Source organism: Mustela putorius, unplaced genomic scaffold (genome assembly GCF_011764305.1).
Source record: "Mustela putorius furo isolate JIRA1106 unplaced genomic scaffold, ASM1176430v1.1 tig00003898_pilon_pilon_pilon, whole genome shotgun sequence".
In the NCBI taxonomy this organism is placed as follows: Eukaryota; Metazoa; Chordata; class Mammalia; order Carnivora; family Mustelidae; genus Mustela; species Mustela putorius.
The window spans coordinates 15567525-15586576 of NW_025422047.1; the positions used below are offsets into that span (position 1 = coordinate 15567525).

General features: G+C 34.4%; 2 protein-coding genes across 9 annotated transcripts in view; one reads left to right on the forward strand and one right to left on the reverse strand.

The window, feature by feature from the left end:
- FAM227B (family with sequence similarity 227 member B) overlaps positions 1-19052 on the reverse strand; it is a 194366-nt gene that overhangs the window by 102996 nt on the left and 72318 nt on the right. The window lies entirely within an intron of this gene.
- FGF7 (fibroblast growth factor 7) overlaps positions 1-19052 on the forward strand; it is a 54734-nt gene that overhangs the window by 31462 nt on the left and 4220 nt on the right. For all 3 annotated transcript variants that reach the window (XM_004751354.3, XM_004751355.3, XM_013055520.2), the window contains exon 3: positions 17016-17119. In XM_004751354.3, the coding sequence (XP_004751411.1) occupies positions 17016-17119 (104 nt within the window). The remainder of the gene's footprint in view (positions 1-17015; positions 17120-19052) is intronic.

Here is a 19052-nt window from a genome sequence, read left to right on the forward strand (position 1 = left end):
CCATTTCTCAAGAGGAAAGAAACCACAGAGTAGAGACCTGGAAAATGGGTTTATCAATTAAGTGGGATTTTCAGATTATGTGAGGTGGTCCCAAGGCATCAACAACAGATTTCCAATGAATTATTGATTCAATATTTAGAAAATAGAAGGTGAATATTGAGGCTTTATTTACTATATTATTTAAAACCAAGAGGGTTCATAAACATATTATATTAAACAAATCTAGGAGTTTCTATAGTCCTCGATTAAATGATATATTTTTGGAAGGGGTTTATAATATTAAGAAAACAAAAACAAAAACAAAACCCTAACAATTAAAATAATCCAATTAATGTGTGCTAATGATAGCATCAAATCTATTAAACCTATTACTGATACCATTTTTCTTAGGGTAAGTAGTACTTTCTGAAGTGATTTTTTTTAGATCCCAATATTCACTTCATTGTAAAAGTGTTGTTGGGGAAATCAAATGAGATAAAATATGTAAAAATTCTCTAAAAACTTAGTGAAAGTTACCTAGATAGGGCTTTAGCTTGACAGGATGGATATGTCAAGGTATTTATACTTACTAACATAAACAAATGGTTCCCTGAGGGGAAAAAAGAACCCCCCAAAACAAAAAAATAGTACATTTAAATAGTCATAATCCACAAATAAGCTATTATTTGGCTTCGAGTCATCTTTAAAGGTCATTTAAACTCATAAACATGCTCTTTCAGCCTAGTTAACTTGTGTTTCTAATTAATTATCATTTAGAGGTTTCAATTTTATTTGGATTATTTCTCATCCAAGATTTTCTTGTTCCTTTTTTCTCAATTTAAGATTCAACACACTTCATGCATTTTAAGATAATATTCACTAGAAGAAACTCTTTAAGAATGCAATGACTAGAAATGGCTTTTTACCATTGCCAGGCTCTTGTCTTTATAGAAATCAGAATGAACTTTATGTTCCCACATTTTCTGACTTTCATACTATGAAAATGTAATACATCAGACAACAAAACTCAAAATAAACTTTAAAATAATGTTTCATAATAGCAATGGGATTAGTTACAGTTGTGGATACTTTTGAGGTTCCTAAAATCTTGTCTTTTAGAAATTTATTCTATAAATTCAATGTGTAGAAAAAAATAATCCTTGCATATAAATTCCAAGGTTTTTTTCCTGCACAAGTATTTTGTCAATTTTCTTACTAGGCAACCCAACATCTTGTAAGTAATCAATTATAATAATTATTTATAATTATTAATTAGTTTAAATTATTAATTCATATTTTAACTAATTTTTATGGGGCTATTTGAGAAAAATTATCACTGACTGCAAAATATATTCACTGCTATCCAGATCAATAAGACAATTCCTGTGATTATCCTTATTTTCTGTTTTATTTTTAAAAGGCTACTCTTATGTAATTAATACTGGATAATATCCTCTCCTTCTTTTGATATGAATATAAACATTATAAAGTATCTTATGAGTTTCTTGGGAAGTTTCAAAGTGCTCTCAGGTTTTGTCCAGGGTAGACACTGTGTGTGTGTGTGCATCTGTTTCTCCTACAAGACTGCAGGTGACTTGCAGGTGTAAGCTGTCCTAGAGGAAAGACTGGCACATTGCACACGTCTCTGTGTCAGTGCTCTCAACCACGTTAGCCTGCACCCAAATCAAAAGTTCTCTTAGAATTATAATGCCTGTGATTAGTAAATCTATTCAGTGCATTTTCTGAACCTCCTCACCCACATCTTAAACATTCTTAGAGCACTATTTTCTTTTCTTTTTTTGAGACAAAGAGTGAAAGTGATTTTAGAAATGAACCTGCATTTCAGCATCATGGTAAATGCTTTCTTTTCCTGATTAAGGGGCTATAGTTTCCTATATCTTTATCTTAATTAGTATATCTTAAAGTCCTCTTGTTTTCTTTTACATGTCTTCTATTATTTTGCAGATTTTGGTCTTAAGTAAACTCACAGAGTTTGGGGTATAATTATAACTAATATTTGTATAGCATTGTACATTATTATTTTATGCCTTAAAATTGATCTTACATGTTCTCAGGGGCCAAGGCCAGGCTATGGTTCACAGTTCTTGAGGCTTATAGGCAGTGTTGTGCTGGAGCCGGTTCATCTTGGCTCCTAAGAGTCAACAGTATGCATCTTTTTCCAGCTCCACATATTTATCTCTTAAACAATGTTGGTAGCTTGATAAGGGTATGAAATTGTACATGTGGGAGTATTTACACCATGGAAATTGGCAAATACTACAAATCTTTTCTTCTGGAGAGTCAGTTGTTAAATATTGACCAGCACACTCACTGCACGTAGATGAAATTTCCACAGCTATCACCCTCCTCCCTTGGCATAATACCTCACCCCTTCCTGCTTTGTCTCTATCAAGAACAGACTGCACATTTTGTTAGTGCTGTGGCAACCTGTGCATAGAAAGTCAGACCAGAACATCATGTATCATGGAAGAAGCAGGCCCTAGGTTCTGAGGAGAGAAACAAAAGTGTTATCTTTTCCCTGGTACCTACTCAAGTTATTTCTGAAGGTTTCAGAAAGGAAAAAAAAAAGTCTGAAAAACTCAATGCCCTAGAAACAAATAAACTGTATACTCAACTATATCATGCATAATCACTGATCCACACACAGATAACAATATGCTGAGACACACATACAGTCATGCTTATGGGAGGTGAAGTTTTTTAGTGGAATGAAATACATTTTTCTTATTTCAGAAGTATGGTGTTTAAATATAATCTCTGACTGCACTTTGAAGACTGGAATGTATGTACTCAAATTAGCTCAAATTCTAAATCTATAATACCAGGATTCCTTTGTTTTCACTACTTATATTTTGACATTTCTTCACAGTCCAAGCAATCATTACCAAATATTCGAGGTGGGAGTATTAGTGAATTCCAAAAATGTTCTAACGACAGCCAAGTCATAAAATAAGTATTTTAACCCACACATATTGTATTCATTATATTCTAAAAAAAAGGAAAAAAGGAACTCTTGATAGAAGTCATGTATATTAATGATTAAACAACTCTGAAATCCCTCTTGCACTTGTAAAAGCACTGTAAAAATCCCTCTTGCACTGTAGAGCTTCTCTGACTTGGCATTATGCTTTTTATGCCCTGAGAAGAAATATATTATAGGTCAAAGCTGTGTGGTCAGTCCTTGTATGTGAAGCAAAAATCAAAGAGACTGGTTTGTTGTTGTTGTTCTTATTGTTGTTTTTCATAATTTGTTTGGTTTTCTTCTTGGTTTTTTTTTTCTTTTTTAAAGGACTACTGCTTAAACCAAATTCTACTATGTCAAAAGCCAGGGTTGATAGCTGGCATCCCTATAGACCACAAAGGAGGAGTGTTGTTTAATCCAGTGAGGCCAGCCTTCCCCTGTACACACTGCTCTTCCCCCTACTTCTGCATTTATTTTTAAAGTCTATTTCCTTCTAGTCTTGCTTCTCCAAGACTCAAATATTGCCATTCAAGGCCATCTGGTCTTCAGAGGCCCTCCTTAACTGGACTAGTGACACTGATCTTTTCTCTTCCTTGCTGCTTTGCCATTTAGAGCTTTTCTGGACATGTGGGCCAATTGTAGGTCTCTCTATTGGCCCCAGAACAATTCATTTCTCAAAGACAGACATCTAGCAACTTATTTTCTGTGTTCTTTACATACTTCACAACAGATCCACATATAATGTTAGACATAGGGCATGTGTACAATAAACACTTAAACTGATTCGTTTTATTTAGATTTGAAAAAAAAACAACATAAGACATACTCCTTGGTCATTATTAAAGTTATACAAAGAGCAGTGGCTTATTTGACATCATATCTGTTTTTCAGTGTAGACTTTAGCTGGTCTGAGAAACTGGATATTCCTTGCCCTGGCACTTCTAACTTAAAAGTCAGATGCTTTGCCTACACTCTGTTTTAGCTTGTTCATATGAGGTTGATCCTTGCAGGTACACTGGCTAGAACAGTTTGTGGACTGTATATCCAGATGGTGTAGTACAGTATGCATACTCTCAAGGCATTAAAAAAATAAGGACAGTGCTGATTTCTTTTTGAGAAAAAAAAATGTGTTACTTGATTAAAATATAAGAGGCATCATGGAAAATTCAAGTTGAACTTCCTTATGCTAATTATTGTACTGATTTAATTTTAAATCACAGTTGAGAGGGACGCCTGGGTGGCTCAGTTGGTTAAGCAGCTGCCTTCGGCTCAGGTCATGATCCCAGCGTCCTGGGATCGAGTCCCACATCGGGCTCCTTGCTCGGCGGGGAGCCTGCTTCTCCCTCTGCCTCTGCCTGCCATTCTGTCTGCCTGTTCTCGCTCTCTCTCCCTCTCTCCCTCTCTGATAAATAAATAAAATCTTAAAAAAAAAAAAAAAAAAAAAAAAAAATCACAGTTGAGAGCTTACCATCTATATACCGTTATTAGGACACCCTGATTTATGTACTAGATACAACTTTAGAAAATCAATGATTGCTTTTCTTGTACCTTAATCACATATAAAGCCACAAAAAAGATCCCATTATTTAAAATATCTTAGTAAAAATCCATTCCAAAAAATGTATTTTGCTGGATGAATAATAACCCCCCAATAAATACATCTACTAAATTTAGATGTTCTCTTAAAACAAAAATTTTTTAAAATTAAAAATAAAATAAAATAAAAATTTAGATGCTCTCAGATGAGGTTTCTTAATATTGGATTGTCTGTAATCCTTTCTTTCCTCAGGCTGGCTAGAGATACAGCCTTTATCCAGAAATATTTTTAATTTAGTCCCATAGTCCTTGTTTCTAGCATGGGAAAATATAGCTGTCAACTCTCTCAACATTCTATTTTGTTATCTCTTGATTCCTTGTGCATGATCTACTCTCAGTGGCACAGAAGAGGAAAGCATAGGGAAGGAAGGTTAAGAGCAGGTCATGGTGTCTTTTACCAGGACTTTTAATTTGCTCACAGATTCTATGATTTATTTCTTTATTTCCTTCTCCTGTTTATTTTGCTTTCAATTAAGTTAAAACACAATTTTAAAAGATGAACAAATAAAATATCAGAATATGAAAGGAACTTAGACTAGTAAAGACTGAAATGCACAAAGGGACTGACTATCTAGAAATTATTAGTAAATGATAAGCTTGATTTTACATTCAAAATAAATAATATTATTTTCTTTCCTAGGTCCTAACTTAGGCAGTTATACATTCAATTTTGGCATACTGGAACTGCACTATGGTAGATATGGCATTATCAGATCCTCTAAGTATCTGATAGCTTTGAAGAGCTTGTGTTTTAAATCACTCACTTGATCTTTGAATCAACTCACTTTGATAGCTTTGAAGCGGTTGTGTTTTAAATCACTCACTTGATCTGTATTAAGCATTTATGCAAATATAACTTATAAACCTATTTGAGGAAATGAGTACACTCATCTCATCACCCACAGGTCTTGGAGCAGATGTTCATCAGCCCTTCCCTGAACAGTTATCATATCTTCTTTGCTCTTGCCTCTTGCCAAGCCATCTCCCATACTGCTGGTAGAAGCACTTTTCTAAAACTTTCAGTGGCTTCCCATCCTCCACAGGATAAATATGCAATCTCAACTAGCCACATAAGGTTCTTTGGGATCCAGCTCCTGCCTATATTTCTAGTTTTCTCTCTTGGCAGTCCCTCTTGTATATGTCCCAACCGTAGTCAACTAACCCCCAAATGTCACAAGTGTCCGATACTTCTGTGCCTTTCTCATACAGTTCCTTCTGCCTAATTTCCCCTCTCTTACTACCACAGTATTGATAGAATAGATGTTGCAGAAAAGCAACAGTTTCTGTGAGAGGAAAATTAAACCTATTTACTAATGCTTTTTTTTTTTTTTTAGGAAATAAGCATGTAGACATCATTTTTCATCTTCAAAATTATTTGATGTGGCTTGAGAAATAAGAAACTTAAAAAAAAAGTCACTATATTATGATCCCAGGATAAAGCTGATCCTTTTCACTGGGGGAGTGAGATGCGATTAAAACCTGGCTTTGAAAAACCTTGTGAAATTTTTCCACCCCAAATACCTGCTGTAGAGAGAACATTCCTATTAGTATCATTGACTAATTACAGTGGTAAGTCCAGTGAGGAATGGGTTGGGCAGAGCATGACTTTCCAAGGATAGGTAGGAATTATCAGAAGCTCCAAGTATAGTTTTAAAAAGTTACAGTGGTTCTGAAATCTTTTTCCCTGAAAGATGTTCTTTGCCCAACAATGCCTGCCCCCACCCCAGCCCTGCTTATTCTGAGAATCAATAGTTGAAGAAAAAGGGACAAATTCAAAATAAGGAATTAATGTGAATGAATATTTTGAACGAGAATATGTAACAGAGATATTCCTCAGAGATCAATAAAATGAGTCAACTTAGTCAACATTTCTTAACAATGAGAATATACAGTGAAAAGTCCAAGTTTGCAGATTATGTTAACATCTTTAAATTAGTGAAATAAGCTAATAATGATAAAATGCTGGTAGACAGAACATACATATATAGGTAAGTGGAAAATTGGCAGATGAGTTTGAGTGCAATATATTTTATAATAAAATTTAAACTATATTTATAAGATAAAGGACTCTGAATAATAACTTCTTCACAAAAAGGCACCAAGAAATCACTCTGGATGTTTCCCTGAAGATATTATCTTAATGTGTAATTGTAGCCAAAAGACAAATAAAGCAATAGGCACCATCAGGAAGAAAGTAAGACACAAAACAGAACATATTACAATAGTTCTGTGTAAACAACATGATATATCTACATCTGGAATGCAGATGTCCTCTTCGCTTAGCATTAATAAAGACTACCCAGTACAATGGAAACATCTTGGAATTAGAATGAATGAATGATATAAGACATATATGACATAGACTAAAAAAACTGGGGAAATGATCTAGAATAACAAATGTTTATTTAAGATGAACCATATTCAGTGTTTATGAAATCATAATAATATGGGTAAGAAGAACAAAGACTTGTTAATCATCTCATGAAATATTAGGACTAGCATGTACTTCTTAAAGTCTTAATGTGCCAGAAGCAAGGCAGATAAATAGAAGTGCTATATAGCACAACAAACAGAAAACATGAGAAAGTTGTTAGGCATAGGGGTGTTGCATGCTAAAAATATAAATAGGTTGAAGCAAGGTTTAGCCAAAACTAAAAAGAAAAACCTACAACTGGTTAGAGAAGCAGAGATGTTTGGAGTTGGAGTTTGTCTTAATTGTTTTGGGTTGGCAACATGAAATGTAATCTGAGATGAACTGTTGTTTGAATTAACCATGGAATTTTGTGCTTTTTTTTTTTTTAAGACTTTGTTTTTTTGAAATAATCTCTACACCCAACGTCGGGCTCAAACTCACAACACCAAGATCAAGAGTCGCATGCTCCACTGACTGAGCCAACCAGGCACCCTGAGCTCTTTCTTACCTAATTAGATAAACTCCAAAAATGTAATGAAAATTAGAAGGATATTTAGCAAATACTTCTGGTAATCTCTTAATCTTAGTTCTTCTGATTTTATTATAATTAGGAAACTCATTAATTCTTTAATCCTAGAATGATTACTAACTTTCATTTACCGATTTATAATATGACACAGCTATGGACTTATGTGTCATTCTCTCTACTTCAGCATTTAATAAAAGCCTTCCAGGTACAAAACCCTATACCACATACTAGGATTTGCAGAAGTACAAGGCAGTCTCCTCAAATGGCTTATAATTTAGATGCAAAAAAAAGGGCTAAACCTTTCAGTAACAATGGAAGAATAGAGATGAGTATTAATTCCTAGTTAGCAGTGTGCTGTCCTCAAAGAGATGATGAAAGACCAGAAAACTCTGTAAAACATTATGCAGAAACTTGAATTTCAGTTTGGCTTTGAAAGAAAAGTGCCACTCAAGTAAATGGAAGCTTTTAAGATACTCCCAAGCCTCACCTCAGACCTACTGGATCCGTCTTTTTGACAAGTAAGAATGAGCATTGAAATTTTTAAAATAATTTATCACATGAATTCATTTAGCCAGTGCAAAGAAATATTTGGGAAATACTGAAATAGAGAGTCTATGTAATTATGCGTACTGGTGGGCAGAAGCAGGAAAAGTGCCTGGATATTTGTTTGGGAGAGGGAGATGAGTAAGTCAATGGCTTTGGGGGCCAGCGACTCATGCAAATTGTAGAGGAACAATGGGAGAAAATTGCAAAAGTAGACTGGACCAGATTTTGTAGGATTCTGAATTCCAAGTACAAGAGGTTTTAATTTGGTTTGCTTTTTAATAGTGTGTACCACTGAAAGTTTTGGAGCGAACAGTAACTTTTATAATGTGTTCCCTGGAGGCAAGAGTCTAGGCAAGAAACTGAAATAATAGATGAGGTATAAATAATAAGACATGGCCTAATGTGATGGCAATGGGAAGAGAAAAGAAGTGGTAGATACCTATTTGGTAATATATAGAATATAGAGAATATAGAAAGGGCAACTGGGAGTTTGGGATGTCTGGATCTTCTTTTCAACATTTTAAATATGTTTCTCTTGTAAACCCAGATGTTTTATTTCTTCCTTTTTTTCTTTCACCTTAATTTCTGTGAGAAATATAATTACTCTGCATTAGAATGTACTGTTTAGACTGGTAGCAAAGAATGTGTACCTAAAAAGTCTTAAGAAAACCAATGGCCAAAAGGTTTTAAATCTTGCTTTAATTTTTCAATGCTGATTACCAGCAAGATCTGAAACCAAAGTGTTCAAAATTATTTTATTGTCTGGGTGGCAAAACATTTAAATACAAGTTAAAGAGGGAAAGAGGAAAGACTATATTCCAGAGATATTTGTATTTTGAACCCTTTCGATAATCCTATGTAATGAAAATTCTGCTTTCCTACTGAAGATACTTTATATTTTGGGAAAAGCTAGAAAATGGGAGAGATTTTCTAGGGGTAGTAAGATATATTTCTCTCACAGATTCTGGGATTATATCATCTGCACCTCTTGTGATAATTTTGAAGCCATTTTTACAGTGTAGTAAAAGTGTTGTATTTAGCAGATGTAATTGTTCTACATGATCAGATAAAAAATTCTGAATAATAATTTAGAACCTACAGGGATTACAGGGCAAAAAAAGAGTATTTCTTTTGTCTCATTCAGGGAGAAAACTGGCCCCCTTTTTTTCCAAAGAGGTCATAAATGATAAGGAAAAGGTCAGGAAATGGGCATAGAAATATAATTCTGTTCAATACAGTTCAATGTTGTTCCCATTACATATTTTAGTAATATGCCACTGGAATAATCCTATTTGTTGCACAACTGAATAGTTTGTTTCTAATTCTGGCATGGTTCTAACCCTGCTGAAATAAACTGTTGCAACTTAAATTCTTTCAAAAGAAAACACTGCCATCACTGTACCACACACTAATGTACTTTCTAAAGATTTCTAAATGCTTTGTTTTCTGAGTAAATCTCTAAATGAATGACATGATTCTTTTTACTTAACCTGACAAATCACTTGAGTGTTTTTTTTTTTTTACATCATTACAGAATAGAAGATTGATAAGAACTACAATTGATTTACCCCCTACCTCCCCCAAGATAATGATGGTGTGGAATCAATTTTCTTATGCAGGACATTTTGGTTATATTTGATACCAGCAATTGTGTAATCATGTGTAACTGTTTTGAGTTTCATGCTGGTTTGATGGGAATTATGCTTCCTGGGTTTCTGTAATAATTTATCTAGTTGTGTTTCTTTCTTGCTGGCTTTGATTTCATTAGTCTTCTAATTTCTTTTAGTGTATTCCAAGGTTCTGTTTTAGATCTGTTATTTAACAGTTACAGGGCATGCTTTTTTAGGGTAGGTGATCCAAAGATAAGATTAGCATTATCAACCAAATATATTAATTGTGTTATCTTACAATAGTAGGTTCTAGGGTTCATGGGAAAAGTAAGAGAACTTGGACCTGCTGGAGGTCTCTATCTCCACAAAGTCCTTTGTGTCATCTACTCTGAGTGAAAGATAATAAAAAAATGTGAGGCAAGCAAACTCATTTCTTTCCCAATTCAAACACTGAATCATTGCCTCCAGGCAGCAAAGTCAGCATGTGCATGGAATATCCACCTAATGGTTCTAATCCAACACTAGCCTGAAAAAAGAGGCTAGTGTTAAAAAAGATTGTTAAGCAATCACTCTGTTTAAGTGATGGAACAAACTTATTTCAACCCAAGATAATTTGGTGTTTGTCTCTTTCCCTATAACGTTTGAAGAAGTCAATTTTGAATAATATGCATATAGTGCTAAAGGTCACCTATTTACATTCTAGGTGGGCAACTTAAAATAAGATACAGGCAGCCACAAGATCTTATTAAGTAAATATATCTTACATAATTTTGACATTTTTATTAAACTTAGTTCATGATAGAAGCTGTTTACAAGAAAACAAAGTGTCCATAAACTATCTTTTTTTTTTTTAAAGATTTTATTTATTTATTTGACAGAGAGAGAGAGATCACAAGTAGGCAGAGAGTCAGGCAGAGAGAGAGAGAGAGAGAGAAGCAGGCTCCCCACTGAGCAAAGAGCCTGATGTGGGACTTGATCCGAGGACACTGAGATCATGACCTGAGCCGAAGGCAGCAGCTTAATCCACTGAGCCACCCAGGCGCCCCCATAAACTATCTTAATAAGAAATTTATGACCAAAACAAATTCAAAATAGTACTGAGCACTCATTGTCTTATAAGCAATTTATCAACAATGGTCAAAGTGAAACGTTTATTATTCTGGTTTCAAACATACTTTCTTTAAAGAATCCTTTCTCAGATAAGGGTAAATATGTCATTTATTTCACTGAGTACTGTCTATCTGTCTATATACATAACTGCTACTTCTTCCAGAGATACTCTTAAAATTAAATGGCAAATACAGGCCTGAAGAGGGAAATTTTAACAGTTGCTTACGAGCATATGAAAGATGTGATGCTGATACATTCATGATGAAACATTCAACAGATCTTCACTGTGAGCCAATTCCTTGCTAGGCTCAATTTTGAGACAAGCCCTGTCCTCTTAGAGCACTGTAACTGATAAATAACTCTTCTTCATGTTCATTAAAGGAAGATCCAGGGGAAATAATTTACCTTGCAGCAGAATCCAGTAAGGTTAAATTTGTACTAACACAACAAAGAATGATGAAGAAATTCACTGATTCAACATATTTACCTTCAAAACTGAGTAAATGTATCTATTAAAGGACATATGGAGTAGTTTTCAAAGATCTTACTTCTGTAAAATTGTATGAAGCCAGTGTTTTCCTTTCCTTCAAGTCCCTTTTACTCCTGCTATTCTTGCCTTCATTCAATATTATATTTTCTATTACACGAAAAGGAGAATACTGATATGCAGGTTTAGGGTATCTCTCAAGCTCAGTCATAATTAAGAAATAAAATTTTTAATGTTTGCTAGCTTTTCTTTTACGGACCAACTATCCACAAAATATAACTGTTGAATGATTAATTACTTGTGGACATCCTTCCATTCAGGTCCAGTTACAACAGTAGATTCATATTTGTCCCACCATTCTGATACTAAGTAAGTGAAGAACATTTGAGGGTTTTTGTTTGTTTCAAAGATTTATTTATTTGAGAGAGGGAGAGAGAGAGAGCAGGAACATGTGAATGGGGAGAGGGGCAGACAGAGAGGGAGTGAATCTTCAATCAGATTCCCCACTGAGCACGGAGCATGACCCAGGGCTCCATCCCAGGACCCTTAGATCATGACCTGATCTGAAATCAGGAGTAGGCTGCTCAACTGACTGAGCTGCCCAGGTGCTCCAAGTGAAGAACATTGTTAATCTTATCTCTCCACATATTGGGGTTAAGAATATTTTTAAAATCTTTCATTTTTAACAACCCAATTAAAAAGTGGGCAAAATATATGAACAGATAGCTATCTTACCAAAGTAGATATGCAAATGGAAAATAAACATATGAAAAGATGCTCACTCTTTAAAGGTTCTACCTCTACCTGGGATGAAGATAGACTTGAAAATAGCAAGGTTCCTGAATGAATAATATTTTTAGTTGTTTGATGTGCCTTAAAAATATCTTTCCAATGAAATTAATAGATTTAAAGTAGATTTCTTGGTAATGCATTTAGAAATTTGGCAGAACTGGTATGCTACCAACACTGACTTTCTAATCTGCTTTGTCCTATGTGCTGTGCCCTCTCTTACTCCAGAAAACACAAGAATGACTTTTGTTCAAGTACAGAGTGGGAAGTGAGGTTTTTATAGATCCACAAGGATCTGTAGAAGAATGAACTATGTAAGCTTATGAAATCCTACCCTCCATACCAAAAACCAGGGGGTTGCTCAGAAAACAAAATATGAAAATATATAGCTTGCAGATATTAAGTTAGCTACCAAACTTACTGTACATGATTTTTTGGTCTACAGTGTATCTATTGCCGTATATAAGACAAATATAAGACATAAACTCATGAGATTAAAGTAGAAGAAGAAATGAAAACAACACCTGTGCTCTCATGTGCTCTCATTTTCCTCAAAACTGCAGTGTTGCTAGAGATCTACCATCTCTTCTGGTGTTGCCATTCATTCCTGCACAGGCCAGCATTCATTCAGCTTGATGAATCTGCCCTAACCCTTCTTTGTGTCTTGATATATACATCAGGAATATCCAGCTCTCTAGGAAGCTGTCTCAAAGCTGTTCTGGACTGCTTTCCAGTCAGGGAACAACCTAATTTTCACTAGCTTTTCTCCTTATTACATAAACAATGAGATACTGTTGCCAATGCTTCTGAACAGCCAGACTCAGCATTGCTAGTTAGAATAGCATAACTATTGGGGCACCTGGGTGGCTCAGTGGGTTGGAGCCTCTGCCTTCGGCTCAGGTCATGATCTCGGGATCCCAGGATCCAGCCCCATATTGAGCCCCATATCGGGCTCTCTGCTCAGCAGGGAGCCTGCTTCCTCCTCTCTCTCTGCCTGCCTCTCTGCCGACTTGTGATCTCTCTGTCAAATAAATAAAATAAAATCTTAAAAAAAAAAGAAGAATAGCACAACTATTTATTTCTAAAGAAAATAGTTTAATGCCATTTAACTATGCTCTGCACTCTGCAGTTATGTTTTCTTTTTCTTTTTCGCCAATTTATTCCTTTTGCTATATTCTTTTTTTTTTTTCAAACAAAACTTAACCAACTTTATTCCTTTTGCTATATTCTTAATGACAGCTTGGATTCCCTAGACCCTTGAGATTTTTTTTTTTTTCTTACTGGCTTTTCTTCTGAATTAGTTTTTTTTTTTTAATCCCCTCTAAAAATGCTTATCTTCTCTAATAAGCTGTATCATAGAAAAGAGTATTTCAAGCTTTTTCACTTTCACATCTAGCCAAGAAAAACAATTTATATTTATATTACACATGATTGGTGACCATTCAGACAGTAGGACAAACAAAACAAATATGCCCACTTCACTCCAAATAGTTCCCTTGGTGTCCTTATATCCAGGAATTTTTCCCGGCAAGCTACAGAGTTCCGGGAAGCATTTCTTTTAACTTTCTGGCTGATCCCCTTGTCCCTGCCTATTTTGTTAATATTTTAGGAAGTGGAGCATAATACTGGAATGAACCACCTTAATATCAAACAAAGCTTCCTTTAGCAAATATGATAGAACACAGATACTCAATATACTTGACAGGAATGTTTAAAATTATTTCTATCCTATTTACTCATTCCTTTTGCTATATCTATTTCCTCAACTTGTAGGCCCAATGATGTTGAGGCTAAGGCATAAGGATAGGGGCTGGAAAAGTCACTTTAAAGCTGGCTAATTTTGAGAATGAGTACAGAAGGAAAGTTAAGAAGATGCTATCTTTACTGGGGTGGAACTAATAATGTGGTTGACTTTTATGAAGATATTGAGTCAAAAGTGAGAGCAGCTTTCTATACCTTGTTCCTAAATTTGGTATATACAAACCACTGTGTGATCTAAATCTACAATGAAATTCTAGCTGTGCTTGATGTGTAGGACTGACAAAATTGTTTGTTAACAATAAAATATAATTTTGCATAGCATCACAGCATTTCAGAATGTATCAGACTTCTAAATATATGGTAATAATGTATTTTACTTTTTAAATACTTAATATTTACATTGAACACTCTGAACACTGGGAAGAATATCTGTAGGTGTCACCTGAAGCATCCTCACATGTGCTCCTCTGCCACTGCTTCCCTCTTTAATCTACTCTCTAAAATTACATCCTGGAATTTCATCATTACCACACCCTGATCACAATACTGAAATCTTCAAAAGATGTAGCAAGTCAGAATGCTCTGGTCTGATTATGATTATATGCACGGCTTAAATTTTACTAGCAAAAATGATATTGACACATATTGAAGCATAATTATTATTTACACTTATTACCTTCCCCTATTGATAAAAGTGGAACCACTGAACTCTATGAATGTACTGAGAAAGTGAGAATTCTTTGGTTTCACGTGGACGGATAGTTTCTCGGTTCTCTTTCCTTCTCATTGTTTTTCATTTTGAATTTCCTTATTATTATGACTTCCTAGGGTCATAAAATATTGAGAGATAATGGTAATATATATTATCCAATAGCTCCTCAATCATATTATTGCTATTATCAACTACTTATAAAGGCATAGCTTAGTTGTGACCAAAATCTTGAGAATTAAGATTATTTTATTCATTGATGCCAGTAGTTATTATGAGGTCTTTGACTACTTTTCATCTATCTTTTAGTAAAATTGGGGTATTTAATAAAATAGTTTATTTATTTTTTATAAACATATTGAATTTTTAATGACACCTAATAATTCGATTCATAAGTCATTGTTTACATCTTGAGTCCTATCCTGATTGTAAGAAAGGGAGTAGAAATTGTGCTATTTAAAACCAAATGATTTGTTGGTCTGAAAATTTAGAATTAGTCATTCATAATTTATTAGAATTGAATATAAAATATTTTCATGACTAAAACTAATTTTAATGCTCCACATTCTTCAAATACAAACAGAATCAAAAGGTTTTCTTTCCTTTTAATTAAGATATGTTTGCTATTTATACTTGACATTAATTTCTGAAGTTCAGAAATTAGAGCCCTTTTCCTTAATTTGTGTCCTCAAATTACACTAGGGTTCTATACATTCTGACAATACTTCATAAATACTTAAAAAGATTGCTATTCATTTTTTTGCATTTCCTTCATAGACCTCAGTTTTTATGAGCAGCTCTAGAACTCTCATCTGGATGACCTCTGGCTAGTGCTAAGCATAGTATACTGGGAAAAGGGCCTCTATATGCAGCATATATGTGAAACAGATGACAAAAATTAGCAGGCTATATTAATCCTGATGAAGTGGGTTTCAATTTTATTCTCCAGATAGGAAAACTAAAGCAAAAAGAATAAATAAGAGGACGAAGCAAAACCATGAAATAAAAAAATCAGATTTTCCTTTAATTCAGTAAATATTTTGGAAAACAGCTTTTGGAGACTTGATTTTATGCAGATAATTTTCACTTGGAATTTTTTTTTTTTTTTTTTTTTTTTTGCATTATGTTAGGCACAGGAAAGAGAATGTCTCATGGCTGCACCTTCATGTTGAAAGTATAATTAGTAGCAGTTATTTAAAAAGGTTCACTAAACTTTTATGAGACTGACGCGCTACCTACTGCGCTAACGAGGCACCTGGTTCACTAAACTTTTAATTCCTACATTTAAATGTTTTAAATAATTTTAAATGTTTTTGAAAATTTCTTGAGACTTTACTGTATTTATATGAGTCATTAAAATATAGCACTTAAGGAAAAGAAACATAATAAATGATAATAGGTTATAAATAACAGGTTAGTATTCTTATGGTAACCATGTTTTATAAAAATAGTTTCATCAAAGACTAAAAACAAGAAAGGTATAAAGTTATACAATATCATATGAGCAGGATTCATAATTTGGTTTTATTTTATTTATTTTTTAAAGATTTTATTTCATTATTTGAGAGAGAGAAACAGCACATGCAGAGCAGTGGGGGAGGGGTGGAGAGAGAGAATCTCAAGCAGATTCCATGCTGAATGTGGAGCCCCACCCTGGGGGTTCTATCACGTGACCCATGAAATCATGACCTGAGCTGAAACCAAGAGTTGGATGCCTAACTGACTGAGCCACATAGGTACCCCCATAATTTGGTTTCAAATTGTCTTTTAATATATCAAAAACTCAATTATCAGTTTAAAATATTTAATTTCAGTAGGTTCTATTACCATCATTTAAAATTGCTTTAAATGAATTTTGTTCAATTTCAGTAAATTCAAGAGATTTTCTGTTAGCAATGATTATTAACATAAAGTTTAAGAGAAAAGTAAAGATGTTAGCTTATTATATACTTTCATAGTATTATATAATGATTAAGAGCCAGATTGTCTGGATTCAAATTTCACTTCTGCTATTTACCAGTTGAGAGAATTTGGACAAATTAAACTTCTCTATGTGTGGGCCCCTTGATCTATAAAACTGGAATAACTAGAGTACTTATTTCATAGCCTTGGTGATAAGAAGGTGAGTTAATATATAGAAGCCTTGGAATAATTCTGAGAATGTGGTATAAGATCAATAAACATTAGCTGTTATCATGATGATTATTATAGTAAATTAGAAATGTAATTCTAGGGAAGGAAAAGCTAAATTTAAATATTTACTACTTCTTTGAATCCAGGTATCTTTTTCTATTAAAAAAAATCAATAGTTTGCACTTTGATATTTAATAAGGACTACTCTGGGGTTTGTGTGTTATGGGTAGGTGGCTTCAGTCTGAGTTAATAATCAGATTCATAATTTTAATAACTTTTAACTGAAAAAAGGATAAGAACAAATGGTCATTCTTGGATAATCTGCAAACCTGAGTGAATAACTGACTTATCTTTCTGTGATCTCTTGCAGATATCATGGAAATCAGGACAGTGGCAGTTGGAATTGTGGCAATCAAAGGGGTGGAAAGTGAATATTATCTTGCAATGAATAAGGAAGGAAAACTCTATGCAAAGGTATTGATAATTGATAGTTTAGACTTAATTTTTTGAACTTATTTTTGTCAAAATATTTTGCCTTTTCTTTTCTTCTCTTTCTTTCTTTCTTTCTTTCTTTCTTTTTTTTTTTAGAGAGGGACAGAAAGAGAAAGAGAAGAAAGAGAGAGGAGGCAAGGGAGAGGCAGAGGGAGTGGGAGAGAGAGAACACTAAGCACAGGCTCCACACTGAGCACAGAGCCCAATATGGGCCTGATCCCATGATGCTGAGATCATGACCTAAGCCTAAACCAAGAGTTTTACTTTTAACAAACTGAGCTACCCAGGTGCCCCAAACAAAACATCTTGCTTTTCTGAAAAGAAAAGGTGAAACTAATTTCTTTCCAATTATATAATTTAATGACTTCATTAAAACACTTTCTATTCAAGCATTGAGAAAAACAGTTTTTGCAGGATCTCGGACAAATTGCTTAAGCTCTCCAGGCTTGGATGTCTTCATTTGTGAAATGAATTGGATTAACTGCCCTCCCAGGATACTTCCATCTCCGAAATTCCATGTGCATTTTAGATACTTAATATATAAAATTTCATTCTGAGAATATTAAAGCTCTTTAGTTAAAGTTCACCAAATCTGTACATTGCTGACATGAAAATTCTTGGGAAAAATATTCAGACATTTGTTTATCAACATCAATCTCACAATCCTGGGCTTTGAACTGTGAGCATTCATGTTGTTCCGACTTTTTTTTTTTTTTCATTTTCTTTTTTATTTTTTTTATATATATAATTTTTTATTTTTTATAAACATATATTTTTATCCCCAGGGGTACAGGTCTGTGAATCACCAGGTTTACACACATCACAGCACTCACCAAAGCACATACCCTCCCCAATGTCCATAATCCCACCCCCTTCTCCCAAACCCCCTCCCCCCAGCAACCCTCAGTTTGTTTTGTGAGATTAAGAGTCACTTATGGTTTGTCTCCCTCCCAATCCCATTTTCTTTCATTTATTCTTCTCGTACCCACTTAAGCCCCCATGTTGCATCACCACTTCCTCATATCAGGGAGATCATATGATAGTTGTCTTTCTCCACTTGACTTATTTCGCTAAGCATGATACGCTCTAGTTCCATCCATGTTGTCGCAAATGGCAAGATTTCATTTCTTTTGATGGCTGCATAGTATTCCATTGTGTATATATACCACATCTTCTTGATCCATTCATCTGTTGATGGACATCTAGGTTCTTTCCATAGTTTGGCTATTGTGGACATTGCTGCTATAAACATTCGGGTACACGTGCCCCTTTGGATCACTACGTTTCTATCTTTAGGGTAAATACCCAATAGTGCAATTGCTGGGTCATAGGGCAGTTCTATTTTCAACATTTTGAGGAACCTCCATGCTGTTTTCCAGAGTGGTTGCACCAGCTTGCATTCCCACCAACAGTGTAGGAGGGTTCCCCTTTCTCCGCATCCTCGCCAGCATCTGTCATTTCCTGACTTGTTGATTTTAGCCATTCTGACTGGTGTGAGGTGATATCGCATTGTGGTTTTGATTTGTATTTCCCTGATGCCGAGTGATATGGAGCACTTTTTCATGTGTCTGTTGGCCATCTGGATGTCTTCTTTGCAGAAATGTCTGTTCATGTCCTCTGCCCATTTCTTGATTGGATTATTTGTTCTTTGGGTGTTGAGTTTGCTAAGTTCTTTATAGATTCTGGACACTAGTCCTTTATCTGATATGTCGTTTGCAAATATCTTCTCCCATTCTGTCAGTTGTCTTTTGATTTTGTTAACTGTTTCCTTTGCTGTGCAAAAGCTTTTGATCTTGATGAAATCCCAATAGTTCATATTTGCCCTTGCTTCCCTTGCCTTTGGCGTTATTACAATGTGAAATATGTAACAGTTCATCCCACCATAAAAAAATATAATCAACTTTCGTTTGTATTC